Here is an 18,441-nt window from a genome sequence, read left to right on the forward strand (position 1 = left end):
CTGTAATGTTACTTCAGTTTCAACAAATCTCATTGATTCTAAGAGCATTCAATATAAACTGTTCTCCTATTTTTTTTTTAAAGGAAAAAAACCACCTAGGTTTTTAAAAAAGGCTCTGATTGGCAGGCATCACAGCTACATCTTAAATGTGCGTTACACTGGCAATCTTCATTTTAATTTCCGATGAGAGGAGAGGAAGAAAGCCCACTCTGAAAAAACACTTGGGGATCCACCCCCTCCCCCCATCATACCTCTCATTCCTCTTCATAAAAGAAGCTCTGCAATTACTAGGTGGCTAAAGATATCTGAGTGCATTCTCCTACAACAATTGACTGCCTGGATCCCACTGGAACTCCCAGCTATTGGAATATCATAGAATGTATCTGTCATGGATGCAAAGGTCAGAGGGGTTCACCACCGTGGGGGAAAGAGCAGGACACATTTCCTTTAGTTTCTTTGTTGAGCACCCACCTCAAGGCTCGATTCTCAGGAGCTTAGTATATACCCTTCTGTCTGCTTTTCAGAGTGCTTTCCTTTTGGATTGGTAGTTAGCTTTTTTACACATACCTACAGGGACTAAATAGGATAAAAAGTCTCATCCATGTTCCAAATTGCTATTTCAAAGCACACCCCTTCTATTATTTTGGAATACATGGGAAGCAAAGATTACCTAATTCTAGGGTTTAAATCTAACTTCATAGAGACAAGCCAAATGACTTGTAGTAGCAAATGCTACTCTAACATGAAAACGAGAACTGGTACCCGTAATCGTGGCACGGGAAGGTGGAGCACGTGTGCTTCTCTTTACTGGTGTGTTGGGGAACAGCTGGGTGGGCAGGGGTGCCCAAGAAGTGCGGCAGGTGTTCCCCAACACCAGCCACCCTAGGCTCATGACCCATTTCTGAGCACAAGGGTCTCCTGTCCTGGACATTTTGCCTTCTTTTCCCTGAAATCTATTGAAAAGAACTCTTATGGTTTTAGCTCTTCTCATTTTCTCCCCCCAACTAAAAATCCTCTAAGATAGTAGGGCACCTCTGCATGAGCCTGAGCACATTTATGATTTGCAGCCCATACAGAATATTTGGGGAGAGAAAGGAGGGGAGAGACGGTGTATAAAAGTAGTTTATAAACTTACTTTTAAATTATACTGTATTATTATAGTTCATGTGTCAGATATAGTTTGTAGTTGAAAGAAAAATCTCACTTAAGGAATTTCATCTTGTGACCATTTTCTTTAGTTTATTTCCCTTTCATGGAGACATTTAATATTTCCTCAACTGAAATATTAAATGTCTCAATAAATAATTAAAATTCTTAATATATTTCAACTACCTTTTTATGACTAAGACTACATTCCCCAAGAGGGCAGAGGAGTCCAATATTTAAGTACATACTCTTCTAACAAAATAAAAATGCACATGGAAATAGTTTTATTACCATTTTACATGAATCTTTTAAACAGAACTATTCTCTAAATGGCCACATCTCTAATTAAAGGATCTTAAATGGCAACTGATATTCTAAGTTATGACATTTTAGCTTAATGTTTCCAGATTTTTATTTTAAGAAGTAGTCTTTTAATGAAGGAATGCACAATCCAATGAGTCCTTCTAATGACAAGAAATGTTGAAGTATAATTAGTAATATTATTGAGAGCCAGTAATTGTTTTCCAAAAGAGTGGTACTTTTTTGTTGTTGTTGTTTCAAACTGGACCACAAATTACTGTATTTTTCTTGAACTTTTATTTGAGGTTTTTTGTTTCTGAAAAGCAGACATGATGGATTGAAATAAAAGATAATTTATTGCAATGCTTACTTTCATGTGCAAAGAGAAGCAGTATAATTGTAATTTACAGTAGCTGTCAAGAAAAATCCATCACAAATGACATTAAAATGACTTATTTTGCCTGAGCCACTTATTGTTTAAATGTGCATAATCTAATAGAAAGAGATTATTTTTCAAAATCTGCTTTATATTCTTCTAAATTAATATCAAAACATATACTTATGAATTAAACATTAAAAACCGTTTATTGATACTTTCATCATGACATTTACAAGTATAAGTTTAAATTATTTTTGAGTGAACTGTCACATATTTGTGATGCATGAATCTACACATTCACAATATTCTCATATGTACCGATCGTACCATCTAGATATAATTATGAAAATACAGATTTAGATATATTCAAAGCAAATGGAGCTACAGTGAGGATAATAACACACTGTAACCTAAAGATCACTAGCTCTCATGAAACAAAAGGACACCCAGAGAAGGACTGTTTTCATTAAACTCTTTTGGCCAATACTTTTCCAGAGATATCATCCTATCCTTCAGGTTTCAGAGAATTAAAAAATTTCCTATAAAGGTCATTTGATTTTTGGTAACAGAATACTAATAAAAGATGCTTGAATGTTCTTTTCATGCTGTATCAGTAGAGGGAGGCCATGCAAAACATGGTAAATATCTTAAAATAAACGAGACTGAGTTGAAAGATGTTTGTAAACCTTAGGTCTGTAACGATTCCAAGTACTTTGGCATAAAGGTGGAGATTGCTTGTTTATTTATTCCCTTGAGAGTTTGCCTGAATAAGAAAAGGTGAAATAATAGATGTCCAGAAACACTGCCTTAACCCATTAGAGCAAACATTTGTTAGAATCTGGGCCAGTTTCCTGTCCGGTGGAGACATAAACCATCTAAATAATGAAATGTATTAGGGAAAAAGTAAAAAGTTCATTGTCTGTTATTTTTCTATATAGTTTTGTAAATGCTGTTGGGACTGATCTGGTTTTCAAAGGAGCTGATACACACAAATTTGTACTCTGCAAAAAGTGACCTTTGCATTTAAATAGCTAAAATCTAATGTCACTTTCAATTCTACTCTTCTTTTTTTTTTTATGTATCTAGAATTAATGTAGTGAATATGTAATGAAATGCATTATCCTACATAAAGATTTATCAGATTTTCCGACTGAATGCTGGGCTTTGCTAGCACTGGCTGGAATTCACCTGCATGTTGGTGTGGCGTGTGGCTCTTTTTTGTAAACAGTTAAGTCGTACACAAAAAAAGGGAACAAAGGTCAGCACCCAGCCGCCACTTGAATGTGAGATTTTTCTTTTTATTCCCCTTGATGTATACGAGGCTCTGTGTTATTAGTCTTAATGATGGAAAATTGTAGTGTTGATACAAATCTTTTTTTCAAAGTAGTAGGCGGGAGCTCCATTTGTTAGTAAGTTTTTTTGTGACTAAAAGCCACGGACAGTACATTTATGTAGCAGTAAAAGGCCTAGATGCTCTTTCCATAGCAGAGCTAATTATTCCTACTGTGACCTTACTGATCCAGCCTGTTCCTAGTACATCTCATCTGCACGCCTGTTCCTCTGTGTAGATGGTGTCAGGGAATATGAAAAACCCTATAATGAAACCATTTTCATGATGGAGAAAGGCTACTGGAGTTGCACTTGCTACAAAGAGGCTCAATTATATGAGTAATTGTGATAATTTTCTACATTCATAGCCTTCAATGGGGAAAAAAGAATGAGAGCCACAAAGGAAAATTACTTTAACAAGAAAGTACAGAGAGTAAAAATGGAAGAAGAGACAAAAAAAGGGGAAAAAATAACCAGAAAAAAAGTTTAAAAAATAGATCTGGAGGGAGGAATAGCGAGACAGGGAGAACAACAGAAATGCTCAAAAGCCCATGTGCAGCTGTGTTGCACAATTAAATTGAATTTTTTTTCCTGCAGTTGATGAATGTGACTACTGCAAATGTGCCTCTGTAGTTAGCTATCATTTGTTGTTCCGTGACAGGAAAAGGATAATTACCTCTCAGAGAGAATCAAAGGCTGACATGCCCTTTAGACACAGCCATGAATGCAGAGCTCGATAGAATGCTTGAATAAGAATCTAGTGTTCTCTGCCCCCTTCCACTGAAGAATAAATTTTGTTAAAATGCAAGAACACCACCAGTAAATTTGTTGAACCCTAGGTGTTCAAAAATATGAGGTACATCTATCGACTCATCCCATTTGCAAAAATAAAACTGCATTTTGAATTCGTTTCTATTATATTCATGGACAGTAAGATAGTGAGATATGCATTAAATTTCTTTTCCCAGTAGGGGTCTGATTCAACATTTCCTATGAAAGAACAGAGAGACACTATCCCTTTTTCCCAGGCTAGTTAGCCTATAATTTAAAACTGTCAAAAACACAATTTTGTTCAAAGTCTTCAATAAAAGCTTCTCAGATATAACCAAAAGAGATTTTACTAAAGTTTGATTCAGACACTGTTACAATATTTTTAAAGCCATAAATACATTTAACTGCATTTTTCTTAAAGCATTTGAGGGCTTATGAAAAAAAAAAAGGCACCATCTTTACAAGGTGACTAAGTTGTCCATCCTTCAGACAAATGGGAAGCATTCAATGGTTCATATTAATGAGAACAGTACTTTAAAAGGTACTGATGTGGTCATATTTAACAAAATGTACTACTTTTAAATAAAAAACAGCAACCACATATTCTACATGTCTACTTCAAAACAGTTATGGGGGAAAAAGATCTAAAAGTAGGCAACAGATTACAAAGAAGAAGTCTTGAATTCAGAAAATACACATTTACTAAAAAAGCAAGTACAGAATGCTGTGTGGAAAGTAAACAATGGTTTACAGGAAAAATGAACCAGACCCAACAGGACAGATCACCCTTTCAGGCTGTTTGCTAATCCACTGATTTGAATGGTAAAGCTTGCTTGAGCTTAGGCTTTTTACCTCTGCATCACATGAATATGTTTATTTCATTCCTTTAGAACACTTAGCTTTCCTCCTGTCTCATCATCCAAGTGTTAGGACGCTTAGCTCCTTCTTAAGTACTTTCTTCCACGTCTGGTGTGATTCTGAGTAGAGGAACACTACAGACCAACATGTCAAGCTAAAACAAAAGCAGTCCACAAATATTGCTTGCTGCTTCTATAAATTTCTTTGCTGACCCTGATATAATTCACTTTTTCTTTTCTTTCTTTTTAACTCAGGGAACAACACTGTAGCCTGGCAGTTCACATACTGATATCAGACTGAAATGATGGTTCTGAACCATAAAACATGTCATCAACTTTATACCAAGCCACCAATAACCTTGCACCATTTGCCAACCCTCCCTTTACTTGTCAGTGTCAGGCTTACCTGATTGTGTTTCCAATTACTGAGAAGGGAGCCCCTGCTCTGCAAGCTGCAATGGCTTCATCTCTACACCTCCTGGCAACCGCCACTAACTTTCTACCACATTCATCCACATTGCCCACCAAGAACGTTTCAGAGGTGTCTCCATGGTAGCCGTTGTAATAGACCTAAACATAGGCAGAAATTTAATAACTTGTTGTTTAAAAATCTACTCTTCTAAAGTATATATTGGATTCATTTGTTTTAGCCTTCCAGAATTACTCTTAAGTTCACCTACAAAAAAAGAAATAGATATGCTGAGATTTTACAGAAATTTAACAGATGAAGCCATGCAATAATATTACACAATTTAGAATAAATAAGTGACTACTAGTGTGGCTATTTCAGCATTCTGATTGGCAATGCTATAGCAGCATGTTGATTCTTCACTTTATTTTTGAAAAGACAAAACTATATATGCAAAATTTAGTGCCCAAAGACATTGACCCACAATTATTACAATAGGTTGAACCCAGCAATATTTAACATAGTGAAAAGTTTCTTCAATGTCATGAAGATATTCAATCTTTTATTTACTACTTCTATGCTTGGAAGTCATAGATAATGACAAGAAATAAGACAGACATGTCAATATTATATAGACAGTGGCTCAATATAGGAATGCAAAATCTTGCCTGGAAGTGAAATCTTAATTCAATGTTCCAGATAGCAGAAAACACTACACATCAATATTTAAAGACTTAGAACAGGGGTCCTCAAACTTTTTAAACAGCGGGACAGTTCACTGTCCCTCAGACCATTGGAGGGCCGGACTATAGTTTAAGAAAAAACTATGAACAAATTCCTATGCGCACTGCACATATCTTATTTTGAAGTAAAAAAACAAATGTTTTCGGCAGGCCGCATGTGGCCCGCGGGCCGTAGTTTGAGGACCCCAGACTTAGAATATAAGAAAACAGTATTAAGAATAAAATTATTTTAAAATTAATTTTATCAGTATTCAATGATTCAGCAGTCCCTATATGATCTTGAAAGATAACAGATTCATTATAAAAATCAATAATTACTGAACACAATAAATATAAAATGCTGAGAAGATTACTAGAATATTGATCCATTGTGTAGCATGAAATGTGCTATTTTGCATAAATTTGTCCTATGCAATTATTTTTCACATTTCTCTTTCTCAAGTAAAAGTAGAATGCAGAAACTGTTATAAAAATGTTTATCTGAGCTTTCTGTCTGTTTAATACTGAATTAATAACATAACGCTGTGTACAATTCTGCATTTAAAAAATACTCTCCCACACACTGTGAGGGAAACAGGAAAAGTCTTTATTATGTCTTCATTTTAAAAGTCAGTAAACTGAGGTAAACAAGTAACTTGTCTAAGGTTAGTGGCAGAATACAGAGGTGGATCCACATTAATATGATGAATTATTGCCTTTAATCCTGTGTTTTTTCTACTGTATAAAAGTATCTTAAATACTTTGCAACAGAACAGTGTTCTATACATTTATTCCCATTTGTAACCCAAGAAAGTTCAAGTTTTAATTTTATATACAAGTATATAACATTTACTAATAAAAGAGTAATTATTTAAAAACTTTGTAGCTCTGAATGTTTGCATAACTGCTATTTAAGTAAAAGTGTATTTAAAAAATATTTATTTGCCTTTTCATATTACTTTTGCTAGCTTTCAAAATGACTCCTTGAAAGAGTCAATATATATATGGCAATAACAATACTTTTGAAAGTCTGTGACAGGTTATCTATAATTACTGTTTATACCCACAAACTATTCTTGTTTTGTACTTCATTTATTTAACAAATATTTATTGAGCAACTACTATGGGCACTGCATAGTCTATTTTTAAACATTCAACTTTCAAGGGAAAAATAAATCTATTTTCTTGTGATATATACTAGATATAAACAATTATAACATGCAATGAGTATTTTCTAATATAATATGAAATCTAATAATGGAATCTTTCACTTAATAAAATATTTCAAAAGAAATGTAATTTGTTCAGATACTAACCTATATATTTCCTTGACTCCTTCACATTTCTAAACATTGAAAATATTTCACTTTGCTTTATGAATTTTGCAATTATGAAATTATTGAATGTTAAAAATGGAAGTACGTATGAAAAGTCTTCAGGAAACGTAGAAAAGGCATGGAATATTCTCCTTGAACACATTGAAAGCAGCAGGGAAGAGTATGCTTGATTTCACTGAAAGCAGCAATATTTTATTAGGGGGTGAATAGGTGAGAAAAATAAATGTAAAACCCCCAAATCAGGTACAATCCAAAAGAAAAGTGTATCATGAAAAATACTTTATTTCAGGTACACTTCATAAAATACCTCCTTCTACAAGATTCTGAGTTTGAAAGATACCAACAGAATATGAATAGAGCAAATGTTCAAGTATTCTAAGTAGGACACAATGATAGGAAAGAGTATTAGCAATAAAAGAACCTTTGGCTATACTGTCACACAAACTGATATGAAGAAAAAAAGATTAATTAATTTGAACAATTAAAAATCTGACTGAACTCAACTACTGGATGCCAATTTCCACCTCATTCCCACTCCTACCTAGGTTTCATGACCTGGATATAGAGTAACTATTATTAAAAACATTTCCTCTGTACCCTTCTGTTCACTGAAGCACTATTTATAATAGCCAAGATCTTGAAGCAGCCCAAATGCCTATCAGTAGATGAGTGGATAAAAGGCTGTGGTACATTTACACAATGGAATGCTACCTGGTCGTAAAAAAGAAGGAAATCTTGCCTTTTGCGACAGCATAGACGGACCTGAAGAGTATTATGCTAAGTGAAATAAGCCAGTCAGAGAAAGACAAATATCATATGATCTCACTTTTATGTGGAATCTAATGAACAAGTAAACAAATAAAACAGAAATAGACTCATAGGTACAGGGAACAGACTGACAGCTGTCAGGGAGGAAGGGGACTTGGGAGCCTGGGTGAAATAGGTGAAGGGATTAACTGAAAAAAAAAACACAACAAACTCATAGACACAGACAACAGTATGGTGATTACAGAGGGAAAAGGGGATGAGAGAGGTAAAGAGGGAAAGGGAGATAAATGGTGATGGAAGGAGACTTGACTTTGGGTGGTGAACATACAATACAATATACAGATTATGACCCAGTGGGTGTGGCTCGGTGGTTGAGCGTCCATCTATACACAAAGAAGTCACTGGTTAGATGCCTGGTCAGGGTACATGTCTAGGTTTCAGGCTCAATCCCCAGTAAGGGACATGGAGGAGGCAACTGATGGATGTTTCTCTCTCATCAATGTTTCTATCTCTGTCTCCCTTCCTCTCTCTCCAAATATCAATAAAAACATATTTTAGGAAAAAAAATACAGATGATTATAGAATTGTATGCTTGAAACCTATATAATTTTATTAACCAATGTAACCCCAATAAATTCAATAAAAAATTCAAGCAGAAAAATATTTCTTCATTAATAGAAACTGTAACCCTTGAATATTATCTACCTCAACTAGTTCTCATCAGATGTTTAAATGATAGTTATTTAAAATTTATTTATTAATCATCAGATGTATAGAATTTATTTATAATCTACATAATCCAAAGGTATCATTACCAAACTTTTTAGCAAGATGAACTGCCAAAGCACAAATACGCCACATCTGAAAATAGTCAAGGGCTAAGAATATTAGAAAAGGTTTAGAGCTTATACATTTGAAGTTCCTAGGCTAAATTATTTTGGGTTGTTATTTAAAAGAAAAGCTGTTAACCATTTGATGAAAACTTAAGTTTAGCGAGAAAACCATTCTGCTGGTATGCTTTGAGTTCAAGGCTCTCTATACCAGAAATGGAACATGGTGCTACCTTCAGGGATTTTAATAAATCTAAGAACACTGCTAGCAAAAGAGTTGCTGTCCAAATAGACTGACACACACAGGCCAACGTAGCCTCTAATGACAGAGTAAGATAATGACAGGCCCCACTCAAAATCAGCAGGAAGAGGAAGATCAATCTTGGCAGAGTGAAGGAAAAATGCTGGCTTTCTTCGTGTTAGCTCATCTCATACATATCTAGCTTCAGCAGCTGCCCAGTGCGGCGGTGCTCTGCATTAACTACACAGTGGATCAATAACAATTACACCTTCTCAAAAACATGACACATAGCAGGATTGGGTTGACATTTCACTTAGGCCAACATTGATCTCAGTGCATCTGATTCCATCCCTAAATTCAAGTCAGGCCTGGGTTTACTTGGAATAAACAGAGTTAAAAACAAAAAAGGAAACCAGCTGCTTGTGTCTGGGTCTAGAAGTAAACAGCACTTCCACATTTTCAATCCACTCTTCTTCCTGTTGCTACCAGCAGTTCTGAAGTTGATCAAAGACTATTTTTTATATGATTTACTCACCGTGACATCAATGTTGATAATATCTCCATCCTGAAGAGGTCGGCTGAAACATAAACAGGAAAAAATGGTGATAGACAGATCTCAATAAAAGGGATATAAAAATAAATACCTAATGACTACTATCACAAACCCAATGAGTTGCAATGATAATTTGGAGTAAAAGAGGAATAAATGGAATAACTATATCTAATCTTTAACTTATGTTAGTCACATCAAAGTTTACAAGAAATATATAGCATGAACATATTGCTATTTATAAAAGTCTACTAGTCTTTAAAAAAATGTACTTATTAGTTACCTTAATTTTGCAAAAAGCCAAAAACAGTTGATAACTAATATTTACCTACAATTGGATTTTTACCATTTATATGGTTAAAATCTAAGGACATTAAAGAAAAAACTATTTTTTGGATTACAGACTGCTTTAACAAACATTAAATGGGGGTAGCATGTGCACTTAGAGGCAAAATACTTCAAATCTTTGTTTTAACATAATCAGCTTCAAAAGTTTGCAGGTGGGTTTCAATTAAACAATAGTGTCTTTCACCATATGTTATAGATCTTAGTTTCATGTTTTAGTTTCCAAAGCAACAATATGTTATTAAGCAATGAATACCTGTCAGGAATACCATGACATAGCACGTTGTTTACAGAGGTACAAACAGATTTTGGAAAGCCTCCATAGCCTAGAGGTGAGGGATAGGCATCATGACTGATGATTTCCTGATGAACAAGAGCATCTATCTCTTCAGTTGTCATGTCAACCTAAAATATTAAATAAAGAAATTGTGCAATGACAGCTAAAGACATTTCCTGTATTTATTGACTATGCTTTTAGCTATAGCACTTCCAAGCAAGAGTATATAAATCTACTGTGATAAACTTGTAATACAAAATGTTAATTAATTATGATTAACATTAAAATCCTAAATTGTGCCTTTTTGACAATCATTTAAGTATATGATGGTGCTATGGACTATTAGGAAATGGAAATTTTAAAACTCTTAAGATCCTTCAGATAATTTGTGAGTCATTAAATGATATGATTCCTTTTTAGATTGAATATTTAAAAAATATGTCCTTAGGTGATTCCTTCCTCTTCCTCAATGGTTAGTAACCTGGGTTAACAGAAACATATAAATAAATACTCAAATGGCTCATCAGTTTAGATGACAAAGCTTGAAAATTAGGTCATCCCATATCTCAGAGGAACATTACATGGGTTTTGCAGCAATGGCATAGAAATTATGAATCATCATGTAAAAAACTGAGTCTGATATATATTTTATGGATTTCATTTTCACTGATTTTGATTTCTTTCATACCTAAATAAGACAATGTTTTCTAAAAATATTTTTTCTCTTGACTCCACACATAAAAGACAAACTATAATCTAGTTTTGTGAGCACATGAAGTCTATCTTAAACACATAAATCATGAATAAAATTCTAAAACAAAATCTTTTATTAAAAATGAACTATTTCTTCAATAATTTTCTGTGCTATTTTATATTCACATTATGTTTGGTTACGTTGCTATAACAAGAGTACAACCCAGATGGTACCTTAAGTGATTTCATCATTGAGTTTCACTCACTTCCTAAACTCTGCCCACCTTTTTGAAACTACAGGCCCATATTTTTGTTTATGATCCATATACAGCAGAGTGTTTCTGATTATGCTGAAAGGACTAAATCTTGTAGTAAGACGGGTGTAACAATTACATTGCTCTATTACCCACAGCTTTGTGTATCTGGTCTGATCTTTCTTTGCAGAGCTAATGCAGGAAAATAGTAGACAAAGACTGAGGCAAGCAACTCCTCAGGCACACGGAAATAACGTGGGGAATGAAAGCAGGAACTACAGGCAGGAGGACGGGGGCAAAAGTCAGAGCCGGCTGCCATTGATCAACTTGCATAGGCTGATTGAGCCCAGAGCATCTCCAGAATTCTATTTAAAACTGAGTCTGGATTTTAAACAATCTCTTGAATACACACGTAAAACAATACAATCCCCTCCCCCATCCCAAGGCTTTACTTAATTATTAACAAATTACATGTGTACGAAAGAAGAGTTAAAGGGAAAGAGGAAAAATAAGGGGGTTTGTTGCCCCTCATGTAAGTCCTTCTGAAGTTGGTGAGACGCCACCTTTAAACTCTTCCCAGCCAGGAGGAGGACATGCCGGGCCAGCTGACAGGCCTGATGAAGCCCTTGAATCTGATCTTCATTCTTAACTTCTATGCTGTCTCCCCAGTCGGGCACAACGCCTGTCGTCACATAGTCTGGCTTCTTTATGTGCTTGAGGAAAAGGATTGAAAACGAAGATCAGAACCCAGCGCACGACAATGGGATCATTTTTTCGGACACAGCCTCCTACTTCATGGAGCTCTGCCCTTCCTGCCGGAGCACCGACCTCCAAAGCCAGCACAACAGACCCTCCAGGCTGCCCCCAGTTCCTTCCCCTGCCCTTTTGAACTTAACATTGCCTGTTAGTGCTGTCTCTGGATGGTCTATTAACCTTACTGTGCTTTGAGTCAAACTGGACTGAAGTAGACTTCTGGTCAAAACAAACAGTAGTTTCTTTTCTGCCTTCTCCCAACCCCGTGAGAAGCACACTGTCATTGATGAAAAAATAGCACCAAGCTTCCAAATTGTCAAGTGGCTAATTAAGAGCACTTTCATCTTCTTAACACAAAGATAAAATTTATGCAAAGGATAGCTCACAACACCTTCTCTTAATGAATTTATGTAAAAGACTGACTGTCAAGGCCACTGAAGCCTATTACATATACACTTTTCTTACACCTCACAACTGTTCCCAAACTAATAAGGGACTAGAGAATAAAATAAAACAGCTTTTCCCCCCTTTCTCTTTCTTTTTAAGTACATTAAAATACACAGAGTGCTTCTATCATTTGTCAAAAAATAACAAAGTATCCCCCCAAACTCAAAACATTCGACTCGGATTACCCTGATGGAACATTCTCCATCACTTTCTTAACTCCATGGGCAGTATGCAGAAAAGACACTGTCTCACACACAGAGCTTCTCTCAGTCTCAAAGTTTTGCACAGATCTTTACAAGCTACTTATGGAAACTGCTACATCAGTATTGTTGACAGTACCCAGTCAGGCTACACAGGAGATAGGGACAGGGAGCTGAGAGAGAGAACACTATTCAATTGCCATCACAGCAACTCTGGAAGGGCAACAGGCAGGATTGAAGGACCTTCACCTTTCTCGTGTCAGACGGTCCTTTCTGACTCGGGTAACGCCATTGCTCAGGTTGCCACGGCTGAGCTCTGGAGGAGCATCTCTCGCCAACAGCTTTCCCACCAGTGCCCACAAAAGCTCCCAGTCTCCCCCACAGACTCTGTGCTCTTGTCTCTGCTTTGTGATCGGGCCAGGTGACAACTACAGGCAGAAGAGCTATTGGACTATCCCTGAAATTCTAAAACAATACATTCCCCTCTCCAAAGATTTTTTTTTTTCTTTTCTAACTAAGAAAATACCAGGAACCTACTTTGGGCTCTGGTGGCCTGTCCTGTCAGCCCTTGCCACAAAACTAGGTCACTCACCTTCAGGAAGTATAACATACTTAATGTGGGTTCAGTGTAAAAAAATGTATAAAGGGGAAAGCAGGTGATTTTTGTCACAAATCTGAATTTCTTTCAGCTATTCTTGTTCTTCCTAAATAACCCGCACACCTCTTTTATATTGCATTAATAAAAAAGGATAGATTGCCTTTCCATAAAATTGTAATCTCTAGAAAAAAAGTCAAGAATGCTAAGACAAGGTGTTTAATTTACTGTAAAGGAGATTCAAAGACAGTAGCATTAATAACATTAAGTGCAAAAGAGCAGACTTTAGGAAAAAAGATCTAGTGTATTAGTTTCAAGTAATCTCTCTTGAATGATCCCAGTGTTATAGTCAATTTTTTTCTCAAAAAACTACATACATGTAGTTTTATCTTCATGTTAAAAATTTAATATAGAAAATCATATGATAGAAATTTTAATTCTAAACAAGATAAGCAATTGTAAGCTCAGCTCTTTATCTAAAAAAATTAACATCATAGAACGACAGGATGTTAAAACTTCTCAAATGACAATTTAAAATCACAAACCAAGTTTAAAAATTATGATTCAAATAGCTTAGAAATCAAAGGTGCAAAAACATTTGATTGCTTCTGCAGCTAACCTTTATCGTGGCTGAAAAAAGCAGCAGATAATAGGCGATACAGTACCTTAGGGACTGGATGAGCTGAAGAAACTGCAGCAGGCAAAACTATACTGTGTGAAATATCTCTTTGTCTCCGGAAAAAGAAATTTCTTCTTTGTTGACTGCTTGACTGCTTGTGTAAGTAGATATGACTGAGTGGTAAAGAGAAGATTCTATGACAACCTAGGAGCAGAAAGAGACATGTTTTAAGTAAAAAAAAAACAAACCCACCTAACATAGTGCTACATTTTAAGATGTTGTGTTGTTGCCTATTAAATCATTATTCTAATCCTTTACTGACTCAAAGAGGAAAAGCCCCAAATAGAAAGAAAAGCAGTGGCATTCTCAGTTCTAATAAAATAGTAGCACAGCATATTTATTAGCTAATACTATGTTTACATAAATGTTTGACAATGGAAAACTCTACTCTAGTGGGAAATAACATATAGAAACATCTGCTGAGCACCAGGTCTGTAAAAAGAACCATTTCTGCTGTGGTACCTTACGCAGCAATGTCCTGGATGACCTGAAACTCGGGGCACTGTTTGGGTGGCTTTTCATTCTTTAAAGCCGTGAAAAATCATGGACAAATTGCCAGCTGCACTTTTTGCCCTCGATCTCATTACTACTCTGTGTTAAGTTCATGTGCAATGAGGCATCATACTGAAATTCATTGCGATGAATGTTCAAGTCAAATAAAGACTAGATAGCAAAAATATAGGGTGTAACCCTGAAAAAAGATGAATATAGGTCCTAAATTACCCACAACAGGAATTTTGAAATATCTATCAACATTTTAAATGCACACATCTTTTGACTCAGCAATTCACCCTCCTAAGACTTTACCTTGCAGATATTATACAATGATGGATACATGAAGATGAACCCTACTGCAGCATTGTTTGTGGTAGGAAAAATGGGAAATAACTCAAATGTCCATCAGTAGGGGACTGGTTAAATATATTATGGTATATCTACACAACTATGGACCTATTAAAGAGAATAAGCTAAATCATCTTTAAGTATTGATATGGAAAGAGGTTACAGTACATTGCTAGGAAAACAGCAAATACTGAACAATACAGGGTGGGGCAAAAATAGGTTTACAGTTGTTCATGTGGAAAATAATATAATAATTAATAAATAATAATACAAGATAAACTCTGCTTGGCGTACTCACAACTGTGAACCTACTTTTACCCCACCTTGTATGTATAAACTGCCCATTAATGTAAAAAGAGCTTATACATTTATATATGTTTGAATATACCTAGAATATTTCTGAAAATTGCTATTCATCAATAGTGATTATTTCTGGGACATATGATTGGGGCTGGGGATGAAGACTTCTTGAAGCATTTTATTTTCTTCTAAACTGTTAGATTTTTAAAAAAACATTTACTTGCATAATTTTTATAATTAAAACGGTAGTTTTGGAAACCCCCAACATATCATAATTGCATATCAGGAGTTGGCAAACTATAGCCCAAGGCCAAACCTGGCCTGCTGCCTGTTTTTATACAGCCCACCCACCTAAAATTGATTTTTTATGTTTATAAATGCTTGCAAAAATCAAAAGAAAAACAATGTTTTGTAATGTATGAAATGCAAATGTCAGTGCTCCTAAATAAAGACTTATTGGAATAAAGCTACCCTCATTTGCTTTCAATTGTCTATGGCTGTTTTTGAGCTACAGGGGCAGAGTTGAGTAGTTGTGACAGATCGGGCCCTTTACAGAAGTTTGCCTACTCCTGATCTAGAGCACTGGTTCTTAAAATGTGGTACCCAGACCAGCAGTTTTAGCATCATATGAAAATGATGCAAATTCTTGGACCCCTCCTCAAACTACTGATTCAGAAACAATCTGTGCTTTAACGAGCCCTCAGCGTGATTCTGATGCGCACACAAGTTTGAGAAGTACAGTGGGGCCTTGACTTATGAGTGTCCCGACTAACGAGTTTTTTGAGATACGAGCTGTCTCTCGGCCGATTTTTTGCTTTGAGTTGTGAGCTAAATTTCGGGTTACTAGCCAGCTTCAGATACCCCACCGCTGGTTGGCGCAGCAAACGTCACAGTGAACGCCACAACATCAGCCCAGCATCACGTGTCTCACTCGTTCACTTTAATGATTTGACATACGAGTAATTTGAGTTACGAGCTCTGTCACGGAACGAATTAAACTCGTAAGTCAAGGCCCCACTGTACTGGCTTAGAGCAACCTTACAGCTGTGAAACATAATGGAAACACCAATTGCAGATGAGTACTGGCTCCCAAATCCATGATCTCTAAGTGATTTGGAAAAAGGCATGGGATGCAAACAAACCCCAATGGTCAGTGATTGAGTGTCTTAGATTTTACTCAATTATATTCTTCCATAAAGATCAGTTTAATATTGTTGCATTAAACTTACAGAGGTGTTTTGGGTATTATTTTAAATAATTCCAAATACCAGACAAAATGTCAGTAATGTCACTTTTAAAAAAGTAGCCTGAAGTATGTACATATTCTCTAAACCTTGTAAAGTATAATATTTCCATCACTATTCCAAGACTGTCAAATGGTATATGGATGTCAGGGTAGTATCCCAGGAAAAGCAAATGATTAGAAAACAGAGGTCTAGAGTTTCATCTCAGCTCTACCACTTGCTAGCTGTGGTCTTGAGCAAGTTTCTTCTCTTGGGTCTCAGGAGAGAATGAACTGGAATACAATATGTGAAAGCACCTTGCATTTAGTAGCTGTCCAATAAATGATAGTTTCTTCAAGAACACTTAAAAAGTAAAATAAGAAAGGAAACACAGACTCCACTACGGCTTCTAATACTGAGCACTAATGTGTCAACGTAGGCACTTAACATATGTTAGCTCATTAATCTTCCGAGAACCCTATGAACTGTACACTGTTATCACTCCGTTCCACAGCTGAAAATAGTGAGGCACACAAAGGTAAATCAGGGACATGCAGTTAGTGCCAAACCTGAGGGGAAGCAGGTCAAACTGCTCCCACAAAGTATATTACTTCTCTTACACGCATAAGAAAAAATGAGCTAACATACGTGGAAACACCCAGAAAGTGTGAAAGGCACCATAACACTATTAAAAATTACTACTATTATTAAGTTATTTTTCTGAAAGTGGTTATGGTTTGATCTAATCCACTCACTCTCTTAAGACAAGCTCCTTCTGTTGACCAAACACGTGGTTCAGTGGGAAGTTGGTTGGGCATTCTGAGACTGTGGAATGGAATGGAAAATCTGGGTCCCAGCTAAAGCAAACACTCAGGTGGAACAATCTAGGACCATGGGCCCACGAACTGCATTGGCAGGTCAGACCAAAGACATACTTTTCTGAGGAAAGCATGTATGTGTTATGATTACTATGAATAATGATAACACTGATAGAGATAGTAACAATAACAGTGGTTAACATTTAAGGGCCACATTCTTTGAGTAAGCACAGTGCTGGGTGCTCAACATACATTATCTCAACCCATCTGTCAGGCGGGCAGGCAGCTGTTGATGTCATTATTTTACAGAGGAGGCTCAACCTGTGGTGATGGGTCAATGGCTGGCCTTGCCTCAGGTCCTCAAAGTCCAAGTCCAAGGCTGTGTCTGCCACTCCAAGCTGCCTTTTAGCAATGTGCAGGGGCTCTAGTAGCTAGATGCTTTGTTTTACATTATGTTTTTTAAGGGAATGGATTTTGAGGAAAGTGTTTAAAAAATACATATTTTATTGATTTTTTTTCAGAGAGGAAGGGAGAGGGATAGAGAGTTAAACATTGATCAGCTGCCTCCTGCACACTGCCTACTGCGGATGTATCCGCAACCAAGGTACATGCCCTTGACTGGAATAGAACCTGGGACCCTTCAGTTCCCAGGATGATGCTCTATCTGCTGAGCCAAACCAGTTAGGGTGAGGAAAATCTTTTTTTTTTAAATCATGAAAAATTAAATATCATGGGATCAGCCAACTTTTCATGAAAATTCTTACAACTGACCTAATTGAAAAACATTGTGCTAGTGAAAATAGCGTGAGCTTTGAAGTCAGATAGGTCTGAGTTACCAAACCTTCTGAGCCTCTTTCGTCATCATCATAAGGAAATAGCATTGCTTTTCTCACCACTGTTATGAGCACTAGCTGAGATAACATACCCGTATATATGTAAACGATCTTTAACAGATAGGTGCTCCACAAATGTTAATTTTCTTTCTCTTCTCAACTATTTGAAATGTTTACCTGTGGACCTCTAAATTTATTTATTCTTTTTTTAAAAAAAAATATTCAGAGAGGAAGAGAGATAGAAACATCAACGATGAGAGAGAATCATTGATCAGCTGCCTCCTGCATGCCCCCTACTGGGGATGGAGCCCGCAACCCGGGCATGTGCCCTTGACCAGAATCGAACCTGGGACCCTTCAGTCTGCAGGCGGATGCTCTATCCACTGGGCCAAACTGGCTAGGGCTATTTATTCTTTTATTCAACAACGACTTACTGAGCTCCTCCTATAGGCCATGCTGTGGACACGGGGGGAGAACAATGTGACAAAGTCCTGCTCTTGCAGAGCTTATATTCTGTGGTGGGATACAGACAAGAAGCAAAC

General features: G+C 36.3%; 1 protein-coding gene across 7 annotated transcripts in view; it reads right to left on the reverse strand.

Moving 5' to 3' along the window:
- Positions 1-18,441, reverse strand: part of METAP1D (methionyl aminopeptidase type 1D, mitochondrial) — a 71,735-nt gene that overhangs the window by 4,609 nt on the left and 48,685 nt on the right. For 5 of the 7 annotated variants that reach the window (XM_059704101.1, XM_059704100.1, XM_059704107.1 and 2 more), the window contains exons 2-6: positions 13,869-14,026; positions 11,772-11,921; positions 10,241-10,389; positions 9,625-9,667; positions 5,189-5,352 (exon numbers count right to left, since the gene is read on the reverse strand). In XM_059704101.1, the coding sequence (XP_059560084.1) occupies positions 5,189-5,352; positions 9,625-9,667; positions 10,241-10,389; positions 11,772-11,921; positions 13,869-14,026 (664 nt within the window). Of the gene's footprint in view, positions 1-5,188; positions 5,353-9,624; positions 9,668-10,240; positions 10,390-11,679; positions 11,922-13,868; positions 14,027-18,441 lie in introns of those variants that run through there. The other 2 variants (XM_059704105.1, XM_059704106.1) reach the window with 2 other exon arrangements.

The sequence above is a fragment of the Myotis daubentonii genome, chromosome 7, assembly GCF_963259705.1.
Source record: "Myotis daubentonii chromosome 7, mMyoDau2.1, whole genome shotgun sequence".
In the NCBI taxonomy this organism is placed as follows: Eukaryota; Metazoa; Chordata; class Mammalia; order Chiroptera; family Vespertilionidae; genus Myotis; species Myotis daubentonii.